This window comes from Rhipicephalus sanguineus, chromosome 5, assembly GCF_013339695.2.
Source record: "Rhipicephalus sanguineus isolate Rsan-2018 chromosome 5, BIME_Rsan_1.4, whole genome shotgun sequence".
Taxonomy (NCBI): domain Eukaryota; kingdom Metazoa; phylum Arthropoda; class Arachnida; order Ixodida; family Ixodidae; genus Rhipicephalus; species Rhipicephalus sanguineus.
The window spans coordinates 122,453,379-122,467,623 of NC_051180.1; the positions used below are offsets into that span (position 1 = coordinate 122,453,379).

Genomic DNA, 14,245 nt, shown 5'->3' on the forward strand with positions numbered 1-14,245 from the left:
GTTCGCTTATCGCTTCTGTCTCTTCCTTTGGTCTTGTTATCTTCTTTGTGCATTATATGGGTTATACACTCGGTATAAAGCAATTTAGAATTAGCGCAAAGGTTTTTCTTTTACCGCTGTTTTTTTTATCGCCGCCGTCCTTCGGAAATTACGCATATAAAGAGCTTTTCCTCGACCACAGAAGCCAAGGAGTGGCCATTCCTGTCTAATAAATAGTGCAACAACTTGGACCGGATCAATTACCAATTATTACTTCCCTTTCGATGAAGGCGTTGCAAAATTAAGACCATCGACTCTCCTCAGCAGCAGTCGCGGTCGCGCGAGAGCCGCGCATGTGAGTGCTTGTTATCATTCGTCTAAAGGCGGCGGTAAAAAGGCTCGTGAACATTAGATCGTTAGAGCTTCCAACAAGCAAAATAGAAAGGTAAGACATGGGCTACCGCAGCCATCGACGTTTCTCTGAAGATAACACTGGCGGCAGAGTATGTCCTAAAGGCCTACGCAGCGGATGCAGAAAGCTTATTAGAGGTGCAGAAAGTTGATTAGAGGGGGTTGAGACTCCGTGATCGTTATTTTACAGGTATAACAGGTCCCACCCGAGTTGGATGATGGTCTATACCTTCGTTATCTTTCCTCGTTGCTTTTTTTTCTGATTGCGCTTGTTTTCTTTTCTTGTACATCCGTTGTCGCTGACGTTCGTTTTTGATTTTCGGTATAGACGGCCCTTCGGCGGCCCTCTTCGCTCACGTTAACATGGCTGAATGAACTGGAGTTGTTATATTATCGTTTATCTTACTTCGCCTATTTATCCCTCCACTTTTTTTCATTCCATATCTGTGGTTGAGATTAGGGTGAGCTACTCAGCACGCACGCACGCACGCACGCACGCACGCACGCACGCACACACACACACACACACACACACACACACACACACACACACACACACACACACACACACACACACACACACACACACACACACACACACACACACACAGCGCTATATGTGTGCGTATGTGTTCCTTCTCTGTGTCGTCGTCTCTGGTGGGCTTTTAGCGTACTTAAAAATGAACAACCAACGTGCCAAGATTGCCACTTGGGTGCTCTCCAAGAGGTCCATTCAGTATAAAGGTATCGCGAACCTAACAAACTCGCCCCCTGCACCCCCTCACCCCCGGCGTCCGCTCTCATCGCTGACGAACCTCGAGCGAACATGTTTCTGTTGCGCAATACTTGGCACCCTGTGTCATTAATTTGGCGGCGCCAAGTACTGATGACCTTGCCAATTATTTACGCGGAGACGCTGCATAATTATGGCATCATGTTTTCAGCTCAAACTATTAATAAATTATGTTAGGGCTGGTGAGAATTGTGTTCCTTGCGGTTGGTACGGCACCGATAATTTGGGACTGCGATCGCATCTAAGCGGCCATGCGGCTTTTAATGAATAACTACATCCTGGTTTGTCAACTTTCCACTTTGTTATCTCACGCAGAACCAAGCGCCACGGAATATCGACAGATCCTGAGCGGCCCCGACTACCAAGTTTTCGAGAATGGAACGCTACGCTTGGCACAAGTGCGAGTATCAGACCGGGGTGCGTACCTGTGCGAAGCCAGTAACGGCGTCGGCACTGGACTCAGCACGGTGATCACGCTCAACGTCCATGGTACGTAGCACAAATGACAGTCTCCGTCGAAATGACACCTATAAAAAACTTTTTGTCATGTCATTAACGCATAGTTACTTAACCATGATCTGTTTTGAGTACGGAAGCGCACATCCTTAAATATAACCCTAGCACTACAGCATACTTCCTGAGATGTTCACCTAATATCGTTTATTACTGGTGCGTATGAAGCCAAGAAAAGAGACAAGTGCTCCTCCATATGAGCATTTCTCTGCTACTGCGCTGACTACAAATAAAAAGGTAACCTTTCAACGGCCTCCCGTTAGGGGGTCCTCTCAGTAACTCCTCAGGATCCAATAAAGTTCCTTGTCTGTCTGTCTGTCTGTCTCTCTATCGATCACTACATGATGTATCCCCTCAAAGACTGAGTTAGCACATGTCTTCGCTTTGCTGACAAAAGGCACGTTGAGTGTAAATAACTAACTATTTGGAATTTCCTAGTTTCGCCATCCCTTCTAACGAAACAACCAAGCTCACATCAATCATATTATAGGAAGCAGTAAACGCGAAGAGAACTGTAACCACGGAGGGGCCCGCTATACGGCAATGTTCCGGCTCTATAAACGGAGTCAGTGCTCTCGCAGTGCACTGCAGATTGCACCACTGCTTTATTTTTGCTGTTGCTCCGCGTCCCCATCACCCAAAAGGACATTGGTAGAGGTGCGCTTTCTATCGCTCACGAATTGTGTAGACACCACGCTGCACTCATGCTGCCTCCTCCTTGCGTCGTCAAACGGTTTCCCTGCATCGCAGTGCCAGCGCGCTTCAACGAGTCCTACCGGAACCAGACCGTGCAGCGGGGTCACAGCGTCGGCCTCGAGTGCAGGGCCTCCGGCGATGCGCCCATCACCATCAGCTGGAGCCGCAACGGACGTCGGCTGGACACTCACAAATTGTGCGTTGCATTTCTTTTTCCAAGCACACACAAGCTCTTCGTTCTCCTCTCCCACTCACTCTCTTTTTTTTGCCAGTGTTTCGATCGTTTTCCGACGCGGATCTCTCGGACATTCGCGGTGGCTTCTCGTCGCGGCCGCGTGCAAACAATCTTCTCCCGCTCCTTGCGAGGAAAGCATCGAAAGAACGAGCAAAGGGAATTGATAAAGGCAGCAGGGAGAGAGGGAGCAGCCAGATAGGAATGCCCACGTGCTACCAACTTCCGCGCAATTTTTTCGCTTGTCAGTGTAGTCTGCAACTGTGCGCCCGCGTTCGCTTTGGGGCTACTCGCTTAGCCACGGCGATCATTAAAGGGAGAGAAAAGGCCCCTTGGCGAAAGGGGAAAAAATAGGAAGAGGAGGGCTCAGCCAACTTAAAGTGCTAGAAATAAAGACCCGTACAAGCATTACCGCAATGCATACGTAGACGCAAGAGAAAGATGTGTAAGAAAGAGGGAAGGAGAAGTATCTGAAGATGGAGGTCTTGAAAGGTGCACGCAGCGCAAACGTGAATGGACCGGGGATGCTGTTTCGTTGTCTCCCATGTGACCGTTGCCAAAAGTTCTCCGGGTGCTCATGACCGTAGCATTGACGATGGCGGGATTATAACGTGGCCGCGAGTAAGACTTCTTTTTCGCCTGGAACATCCAGGCTGCGTCTGTGTTCCCAGCGTAATAATAATGATCGCCATGGTAAGCACAGCTACGGCGCTCGTTTTAGTCTCAAATTGGCCGGCGAAGCGAATGTATATTAGACAAGAACAACTTCTAAGTAGCTAACCGTAACTCTTTGCTGCCGTATCGACCTCGTCACTGAGACTTAACAACTTTGTCTATGTACCGTTTTTAAAAGGCTTCCTCTGCGTTAGGACACGTTTCCTTTGCTAGCGGATTCTGCGCTCTGTCTCACTCTTCTCCGGTTTTCTCACCAACACTACTCGCGAAAACGCCCATAAGAAGAAGGCGAGTTCCTTCCGGGAAACAAATGAACCATATCGACGCGTAACGCTTGCGGCCCTTGCTCCACTGGACATGGCTTTGGCGACAGCTGCGTCGCAAGTCAGCAGCGGGGATCGTTCTCGAAGAGACGGCGCGGCTAACGGTAAAGAAACGCAGGATTTGCGGCCAGGCAGGGGACTCGCTGAAAGCGTGCGGCATTAAAAGTCGGCATACTAACGTATGCCGACTTTTAATGCCGCACATGCGGTGCAAAAGTTCCTGCGACAGTTAAGCCAGCACAGGACAAAAAAATGAAGGAATGTGCCGCATATAGGTTTTTGAGAGATAAATCACGATTTAAAGGGGTCATGAACCACTTTTCCAAGTAATGATCTAATGGCCTCAGTATCGGAGTGTACTGCCTCCCGAATCGATTGCCGCAAAAATTTTTCGAATCCGTCAAGAATCAGCGGAGTTACGGGGGTTTGGCGCACGCTCCCAGCGCTTTCTCTCTTTTCTCGTGCCGGCGAGCGCACTGGAAGCTAGACAGGGAGGGATGGCATGGGGGAAAGAAGTTACGCCAGCGCGCGTCATGAAACGCGATCGCTCTCCCGCTGCGATTCGCTTGCGCGAGTGCGGCTACCGTGTACTGAGGAGTGCGGCGCCGGCAAGTGGCGGCACCCCGCGGCAAGGAGCGCATCTGATCCGAACGCCGCTCTCGATTTACGTCGGCTATCGGCCAATAAGCATGCTATGTCTCTTGCGACGTACAGCGGACAGACGCCCCGCCCACCGACGAGAGTGAGAACCGGCCTCTGTTTGAAAAGAGGGTGCCTGGGGAAACGGCAACTTCGCGCTCCGCTTGTGGCCATTACGCGGCGCGCACGACTGTAATATTTGGCAGAGCAGTTCATAGCCGTGTCAGCTTTCCGCAGGATGTGTTTTTTCAATCAGCCCAAGGGGTGCTTCATGACCCCTTTAAGAGGATGTCTAGAAAAGGAGGCAGCGGTGCCCGATCTGAACGAGCAAATACCTAACTCGGGCATGACACACAGAATAACTATCCTTTCTGTCACTTTTCACTCCACTGCAGCCCAATCAAACAGTCATCCTTCCTTAAAAATGATTTATCCGTTCAACGTGCAACACCATTTGCATGCATACAAGCCCAGGTGCTTTATACTGAGACGTAATGCAACGTTGCTTGCTCACTGCGCGGTGGCGCTGCATGCCCTATTGTTCCTACGTATATTCGTAGCCGCAGCGTGTCTTTTGTTTACTTTTTTAGCTGCGCAAAGAAAATTCTCACTTTTGTATTATAAAGTTCTTCTCTGTAGCAGCGCCAGCAGGAGTCTAGCATTACTTGAATTGACAGCGTTGGCGGCTGTGAATTTAAATTACAACATCGTATCAGATTACAATCAAGAAAGCGAGGTTACTTATTTTCTATTTCTCGCTCAAATCAATCTCGTTAGATGAAGGCGTTACTGACCACCTTTTTTAGTGTTGCAGGCTCCTACGCAACTTTGGATTCTACAGAATCCACATATTATCTTTAAGCGAATATCCTGCAGTCCAAAATTAAATGGAACCAAAACACCCTCCACCAAAGCATAGTATCGTGCAATGAAGCCGGGAATTCTCCTGCCACAACCGCAAGATATCTGATTATTCGCGGCCACGAAGGTACTACTTAAAAGAGTGACGTGAGGACGACAGTGCTAAAGAAACACTTTCAATCTGAGACATCTACTTTTTTGCACAAACAGGTTTTATGGTGTCGGCGCGGTACCGCTATCTTTAACTTCGTTGAAATCGTTTCCTCCCTAAGTCGCGAGCGCGTCGATCCATCGGATGCAAGCAAGTCAGAAAACCGGGTACGCGCGAATCTGGCGCGTGCAAGCTAAAAACAAAACAAAAAGAAAAACAAAAGAAAGAAAACAAGCTCGTTTGAAGATTTGGCAGGTAACTTTCGCGCTTCTCCTAACATGCCCTCGCCAAGTTATCGTTCGTGTTCCGCAGATCCAGTGGTCACGCTGTTCCTTATTGCGCACGTCAAGAGCAACTTTTTCTCACAACATCGTTTCTGAATATCCTTTCAGCCGGTTCAATGCCTCTTTATTTATACGTACTTGTGTGAATCTCACGTAAGCAGTTAAATTGGGCCGGTTTCGAAAGTTATGCTACACGAATCGCAGCTTCGATGAACACAGACCAACAGAAGTAGCGGCAGCGGTGTGCCGTCTGTGCGAGAAAGCTTAGTGTGCAGGTCGTCGCTGCTGACTGCGAAGTTCCAAGCATTAACCATGAGCATTTCGATGTCTACTGAGTCAGCACTGTGTACTCGACGCTCGCTCAGCACGATGTAATTCCTACGTGCGCCCAACTGTTTCTTCCACGGTCGTAGGAATGGTAAATATTACTTGTTAGGCAACGCAAGATTCGCGGAAAAGTGCGTGGCTCTACTTTCTGGACGGAACAGAAATTTTCTCTTGCCGCTGCGATAGAAAACTTATTAGTTACCACAAACTATTTCTGGATTTTCAGAAAGCATTTCTGATGTCTGCTCGAGTCTCCTAAAAACGTGAATGTAGCCAGCGTTAGGTTACCTTACTCATTACTCCCGAGCATGTCCAATTGTTTGACGTAGTTAGTGGTACGGTGTGGAGTTCCCTTAATGAAGCGGTTGCCTTTCATACAGCGGCTTCATTCCCCTTGATACGCCTCACAGAGTTAGACTTGTTCAAGTGATTATAGCACTGTGGCACGCTTACACCAATGTAGTTAATGTAACATTCACGGAAAATCAATCGACGCGGCGTCCCTCACCCCAACAACGGCCATGCCAACTCACCACAGGCAAGGCTCGCGCGTCAAAAACAAGTCACTGCCGGACGGGCTCGTTTCCACTCTGTCGCTGCCCGGGGCACAGCGGGAGCATTCTGGAATATACGTGTGCGAAGTGGCCAACAACTACGGCCAGGACGAGAAGCACATCCGGCTCATCGTGCAAGGTACGTCGCATGTGCACCACGCCAGCGTTATTTATTTATTTATTTATCTACTTATTTATTTATTTGTACATTGAGTGAGTGAGTGTGTGTGTGAGTGCGTATGCGTGTGCTTTCATTCTTGATGTATTTTCAGAACCACCAGAAGCTCCTACTGGTTTCAACGTGACCAGCGTCAACAGTCGTTCAGCTAGCCTCACGTGGAGAGAGCCGTACAATGGCAACAGTCCCATCCTGTCCTATCTCATACAGTACAAGAACGCCTCTGGTAAGTTGCCATGTTCAAATGCGTACTGTACGGTCTGGCACGAACTTCCTTGTTGTCAGCGACCATATATTAGGTAGTTCGCGTGGTACACCTTTACGAGTCTGTTGTATTTAGCAAATGAATATATCCACCAACACATTCACGTCTCCAGACCGAGTATATCTTTTGTATGCCTGCTGGTTGTACTGGTCGGCTGGAGCTTCTTGCAGCGGAAGCTTGTACGCCCACGTAACCATCACGGTGACGTACGTATGAAGCTCTCGCTGCACTAACTTCGCATTGGTTAACTGAAATGACACAACCAACCAGTCTTACAACCAAGATCGTTGGCACGAGTACAGTAGCGGAGTAAAGTGCATGTAGAGTAGCGGTGGCCAAATACTGTTATGAAGTTATGTAGCCGAACAGTGAGGCACTTCCTGTATGGCGTAAGCAAACGCGTACGTCACCATGATGGTCACGTGGACGGACCAGTTCCGCTACTACAAAAAACAATCCCCACGATGCCGCATAGATAAATGTGCATTTTAGTGCGTGATCTGTGCTTCTGTTTTTCTTTTTCTTTTTAGCCTGCTACAATAAGTCAAACGGATAGCCGGCGTTTGTTCGCGAATGCTTGCCACCGCACCTTACAGATTTCATACCTGTTTTAGAGTGCAGCGGCAGATGCCCCCAAAAAAGAAAATCGTCACGCATCCTCCTTCTCCTCCTCTTTTCATTATTCTTCATGTTTTTTTTTTCACTTTTTGCACGGTACTCAAGTCATTACGGTATTTTCACGATGAAGCTAAAAAATCTAAGGGAGTCTATATTTGTATGTAAAATCAGTCCCGACTACGAAGTTTCCTATGCTTTCCGCAAGAGTAACTTTTGGAACGCTTGGACCACCTTTGTTTCCCGCTTGAGAAGTTCCAGCTGCTTCTTCGAAATCTTCATCTTTAGATATAGTAATGCATTTTTTTTCTTCCTTATGATCTCCGCCCATATAAACAATCGAATATTTTCTTTGCCTCATATATGGCCTACCTATTGTCTATATATATCACACGGCCACACGCGCTAACAGAAAACACCCACGTTTCAAATATACGATTCCTCCCCATTACTTCTCCTTACTCATAAACCATAGACACATGCTCTTTATTTATCTCTATATATACTGTGTAAATATTAATGTTTTCTTTTTTGCGCCTAAGTGGTGCCGTGAGGACGCACTAGCACATTTATCGGAAAACGCTCGGTACTTGTATAGTTCCTAATGTCTTGCGAAATTATTCGGGACTCTTTCGGGAATCTATGAAAGTCAACATCCCTCCATGGAGGTAGCATATGCCTTCCTCCATATTTCCTCTTAGTCAAAGGATCGGGCTTCAGAAAGTTGCCGAAGGCATTTCGGACGCTGATGAAAACATTTTCACCACCGCTATGGGTGCGGCCAGAGACTCATAACTCGTTACCTGCACATTAACGAGCCAACGGAACGTGTTTCCTGTGTCCTTAAAATGAAGAAAATCAGTATGAAAGCGCCAAGCGTGCCGGCGAGAAACATGCTCTTTAAAAACAAAAAGGTCACGCGCTATCGATCAAATGTGAGCTTGTTTATGCTGCATTTTTGAAAAATACTGACATACTGCTTCACAGCAACCAGGGCTGCCTGCAGAGCTCTGCAGATAAACCTACTGAAAACCAAGTTGTCCAGACATAAGTATAGGAGCCCATTTTCCGCGGAAGCTGCGAAAACATTTGAGATGAGCTGGTTTCCACACCGACGGTGCACGTTTTGGTAACCGAACTTCCTACCATGCTTAAAAAGCATTGGACAATGTGCATGAAATGATGTACAGTTTGGCCGTGACGCCCACAAGGCTCCTTCGCGATAGCACGCGAGCAACATAGGTCTCCAAGAGCTATTTCGCACTTTTCAGCGGGAAACGCGCCCTTTGTAGAGTACGTAGGAAATGAAGAAAGCTCTACGCTTTATGACCGCGGAAAGAGGTTGCGGGATCGAATCCCGGCCGCGGCGGCCGCATTTTCGATCGAGGCAAAAGTGCTTGAGGCACATGTACTTAGATTTAGGTGCACGTTAACGAATCCCAGGTGGTTGAAATTTCCCGAGTCCTCTACTACGGCGTTCCTGATAATCATATCGTGGATTTAGGGACGTTAAGCACCAAGAATTATTATTATTATTATTATTATTATTATTAATATTATTATTATTATTATTATTATTATTATTATTATTATTATTATTATTATTATTATTATTATTATTATTATTATTATTGCGGAAAATGCTAAATAAGTCCGTTCTATTTATTAAAGCACTAACGTGGACTTCCAGACGGATATACGTTGCCGTTAAAAAATTCGGGTGGAGATTTTTTTTCGTTTTAGAGCGTTACTGCGTGGAGGACATTACCGGAGACCAGCGCATCAGCTGGCAGTTGCAAAAGCTGTTATACATACGTGCTGGCTCGTTTTTATGTGCAATGCACTGTGTCGAGCCACTTCGGGCGACGATTTAGTTTCCGACAGATATCGAGGAAAAATTCCTCGTGTTGTGTTGTAAAAAGGATACGCCAACATCTCCAAGTCTTTAATCTCTGTCTAAATCTTTAACTGCCGTGCGCGAGCGTCGACCTTTTTGCGCGTCAGCGCCCTACGACGGAGCCAAGTTGGAAGCAGGGCGAGAGTAAGCGCAAAAAAAAAAAGCATTTGCTTCGCCAGATAACAAACAAACTATCCACATTTGTCAGCTTACCTTATGCGCGGGGACGTGTGACGCATCTGCGGATTTCATTTTCTCGGTCGCTCGCTGATCTTCGGAATATAAGATACGAGCAAGACGCGCTGCCTGTTCGTCTGAAGTGAGTTAATGCAGCGTGACGCTCTCACGAAGGAACAGCCAAGCAGACGATGGCCCCAGCTGAGCGCGCTTCGTGGGCATGCGCTTACTCTCACCCTGCTTGCGAGTTGGCTCCGTCGTACAAAAATGTCGGCGCTCGCGCACGATAGTTAAAGATTTGGGCGGCTGTACATAGTGGAAGGGGCGCAAACATTGAAAAATGTGCGAAATGCTCCACCTTCAGGCACATGTAGAATGGTGATGCAGTCCAAGTAAAAATGCACGCTTGGTCTCGTTGGGAAGAGTAAACAAAGGAGATTTATTTGTGAAAGTTTCATCGGAGTGTTTTTTTGTTTTTGGCAAGAAACAAAAATTTATGTTGAGCGTTCGCGGCGTGCCTGGGCGCGGGCCCGTAAGTCCGCTTCAATGCGCCGCAAATGTTCCTTGGGGCAACGGAAGTATGCAGCGCCCACGCGGGTGGCACGATCGTGTGCTGCTGTGAGTTTTCACGTTTCGACACGCGTTCTTCGGCTTTCCGCAGTGCCGCCGACGAAGTGTCAGGGAAAACGAGTGATGGTTCGTTTAAAATATATTATTATATAATAGAAGTGGCTAACAGGCACCGGGAATACACTTATTCTTTTTTATGGGCAGCTCGCTTGAACGTGACTCGCACCATTCTTGCTTCGGAGCCGAATGGTGCTACGTAGAGTCACTGTATATGCTACCTTTAGGTAGCAGAGTAGCGCATAGGTCCGGCTAGCAACCACAGTTATGCGGTGAAGTCGCACTCCATTTTTGCAGGCGACATGCCTACCGCGTCGCCGATAAACATGTCTGGCGTGTCGAAGGCCGGCGATAAACATTGGCTGTCGATGACTAGTGTTAATTGAGTGAGCTGCAGCGGCGGCGTCGAGAAATACAAAAATTGGCCCGAGCGTCAGCTTCTCCGCAATGCATGGTTGCTAGCGGCGTTGGAAAACAGATGCGCAACTCTGCTACCTAAAGGTAGCATATACAGTAACTCTAGTGCTACGTATTCTTACGCTCGGATCTTCGGCAGAGGTGAACTTTGCTCCGGTGATCGCGTCGCCGAGCGAGCACGCGGCACTCGAAGGTTCGTCTTTCGGCCGCATCCCTTGGCAGCGCGTAAGATAAACATTGCGAATGGTGAGTATACTGCTATCGTGTCATATTTCAGACGGAGAGCCTGTACAACGGAAACCGAAAGCGATAAATATACAAAAGGACGAAGCCGCCTTTAAGGCGGCTTCGTCCTTTTAAATGTCTATCGCCTTCGCTTAGTAATCGCAAGGCGATTACTAAGATGAGAGCATCGCATGCAGCGTGGCAGAAAGTTGAGCTCTCAGCAAGGTTTGAGTCTACAATCTCCCTCAAAGGTACGCGCACGTTTCACCTTTTCGTGCCATCATCACTGACCACTCTTAATGCCGGGCTCACCACCTACTCAGCAACACAGGCATTTCAAGTGGCGAAGACCATACGTCGGCAACGCAAGTAAGAACTGCAACCTCCGCAGAGATCAAAAACACAACCCAAGCTCTGCGCCTGTCGTACGTGTGCATGCAGTGACGTGGCAATGAAATTGTGCTCTGCTCCGACTACTATCCGGCAGCCTTTAGTGCCCTTCCGAAACATTCTGCCAGCCATATACACTGTTTGCAAGTTTTCGGCAACGTGAAAACTCACAGCAGCACACGATCGTGCCACCCGCGTGGGCGCTGCATACTTCCGTTGCCCCAAGGAACAGTGGCGGTGCAGTGAAGCGGACTTACGGGCCCGCGCCCAGGCACGCCGCGAACGCTCAACATAAATTTTTGTTTCTTGCCAAAAACAAAAAAACACTCCGATGAAACTTTCACAAATAAATCTCCTTTGTTTACTCTTCCCAACGAGACCAAGCGTGCATTTTTACTTGGACTGCATCACCACTCTACATGTGCCTGAAGGTGGAGCACTTCACACATTTTTCAATGTTTGCGCCCCTTCCACTTCGAAACTACTAGGTCATCGACTTCAATACTTTTTTGACACGCTTAGTGCCAACTATCCAGCCATGTGATACAGTCCTATTTTGTCTATAATATTCGTAGAATTTTAAAAAATAATCAAAATGGGCGCAAAATTGCAGCATTGCTTCACCACAAAGCACATCGTGAGACAAAGTAGTGGTCGTCAATGGGTGATAATAGGATAGTGGCATTCCTTTTCAAGTAAACAGCAGATATTTAGGGCGTTCCGTAAAGTATTGTATTTTTAGAGTATTTTTTCGCAACCTATGTTTCACCCACTACGGCAAAATTCAAATCACTGTAACAGACAAGAAAAATTTTTTTTCCAAAAATACTTTCCGAGGGCAAATAGTGCACTGATATGAACGTCCACAATTTTTTACAATACAATTGTAGATGGTCGAGCGCAATGTCTGGACGTTTGGCGTGGAATGACCCTGTTATCAATTAACGTATATGACAAAGCGATGTACAGCTGCAAGAAGAATGTTGTACTTCCGCACAAGTTGTCATATGTTCCTATCACGCAGGAACGAACGAAATTCTTTGAAGAGAGACCTTATTGGACATTTAATAGTGGTAGTAGGGGGCCGTTTTGTAGCTATATAGTGAAACATAGATGGGTGTGTCAATGCTTCTCTTTAGAAAGACCTGTTGCATGGAACAGAGTCTGTATCTTACGCGCAGCGAGTTGGTCGGCGGACGCGGCCCCGTGGGTACGCAACGTGAGCGCGGGCCGCGACCAGACGTCGTGGACAGTGCGCAGCCTACAGCCTTAACCTCCTACCACCTGAGGGCAGCCGCGGTCAACGCGCTGGGCGTGGGGCCCTTCACCGAGCCGCCATTGCTGATCACCACAGACGAGGAAGGTGCGCCCTGCTCCATCTCATTCACCTACATTCGATATCTGGCATCTTTCTCAATTTAATTTCCTATACTTTACGTCAGTAACGTGAAGCATTATAAATGAAATGAGCCTTTAGTTCTACTTTATTGATAAATTTTACTCATTGCACAGCTCTTTTCCCGGCCACATTTTTTCACCGTGAATGTTTTGGTTTTGGGGAGGAGGAGGAATAAACTTTATTATGAACCAGCAATTTAAGTTCCTTGGCCTAGGTCTCCCCCGTGAAAATAAATTTATTTCATTGATTCACTGATTTATTGACTGATTGACTTTATGTACATTTTTCGATATCCTTTCGATGACGTTGATAGAGAGCAGCACTGCGCGGACCTTATTCACGTGTGCCCTACGTGAAAAAACACATATGACGGATTTTCTGTATTTGCAGGTAAGCGCGACCGGATCTGGTAAACTTTGATCGCATGCCGCTTCTACAACGAACCAGAAAGTTAACAATCGCATACCTACCGGGATGAACTAACTGCACATATCTAAAAGGCCTGGCACAATTCCTAGCTTCGCCATTTAGACTTTATGGACTTGTTTTCAATTTCGCCCATACGCCTAGGATGTCCGCCCGTTAGACTTCTAATTCTAAGCATCAAGCGAGACAGCGCCAAACAAAGAACAAAGGGCTATTTTTGTAGGCGCCGTTTTCTCTGCATAATTAATGAAACCGTACATTGGGCGAGCTTACACAATTGCAACACGGGCGTACCGAGTCCAGCTGACAAAGTCAGACCTAAGGAAGCATAAACGTTAATCTCATGAAAAATAGAACAGAATTAATAAACCAAACAAGCATAGTGGTTCAGCTTTCATCAGCTAAGTGCACTTTAAAAACATTAAGCTTGCCTGTGCTATCGCGAACGCATATGACCAATGGAGCTGAGGAAAGCCGCTCTTGCTTAATCTAAATTTTTGCTGGGCTTCCCCCAGCACCGTTGGTCTTTGGTGTTTGCGATAGCACAGGCCACGTCAGATTTGTTAATCACTGCGAGAAATTGCTAAGCAAACGCAGTGTCACTTCTTTTACGCCACTGCGAGAGAAGAATACCGCCGAGGCGAGCGCGCGGAGAACGCAAGCCCAGAAACAACGTCTGAACATGCCAACGTAACGACCATGCTCGATCGCTAGCACAGCGCTGCAGCGCTGCCATAGACGCGCGCGTTTGCGCACGAATGCTCCTTGCGCGCATACGGTACGAGCAGTTGGTACGAGCCTCACCGCCACTCGCGTTGCTCTTCTTCGCGTGACGTAGTGATGACGTGAATGCGGCGCGCTTTGGCAATTTTCGAGAGAGTGTTGGATCTGGACTTCTCTCGTGTTGTTGTGCTGCCGCGCCACTCCTCCTCCTCTGGTAACCCTCTCACCGCGCCGCTCGTTTCTCCACCTGGCTATGCTGCGCGATGCTATTTTTATTTAGGCCAAAACTGCCCAGGGCGACACGAGAAATCAAAGCAAGCGAGATTCTAACAGCTATAGTGTAAAAACCCGATATATATAGCTTTCTCGCATCATGCCCATAATAAATCAATTATACAAATCCAGTATCTTTTTTTTTAAAGGAAGGGTAACTGAAGGCTACCAAAACTCAACGAAAGACCTCAGCAT

General features: G+C 47.3%; 1 protein-coding gene across 1 annotated transcript in view; it reads left to right on the forward strand.

The window, feature by feature from the left end:
- The window catches only part of LOC119394945 (Down syndrome cell adhesion molecule homolog), a 123,617-nt gene that overhangs the window by 71,995 nt on the left and 37,377 nt on the right, over nt 1-14,245 (forward strand). The window contains 6 exon segments of the mRNA XM_049416025.1: nt 1,499-1,672; nt 2,447-2,628; nt 6,379-6,577; nt 6,711-6,842; nt 12,411-12,497; nt 12,500-12,592. Of these exon segments, the coding sequence (XP_049271982.1) occupies nt 1,499-1,672; nt 2,447-2,628; nt 6,379-6,577; nt 6,711-6,842; nt 12,411-12,497; nt 12,500-12,592 (867 nt within the window).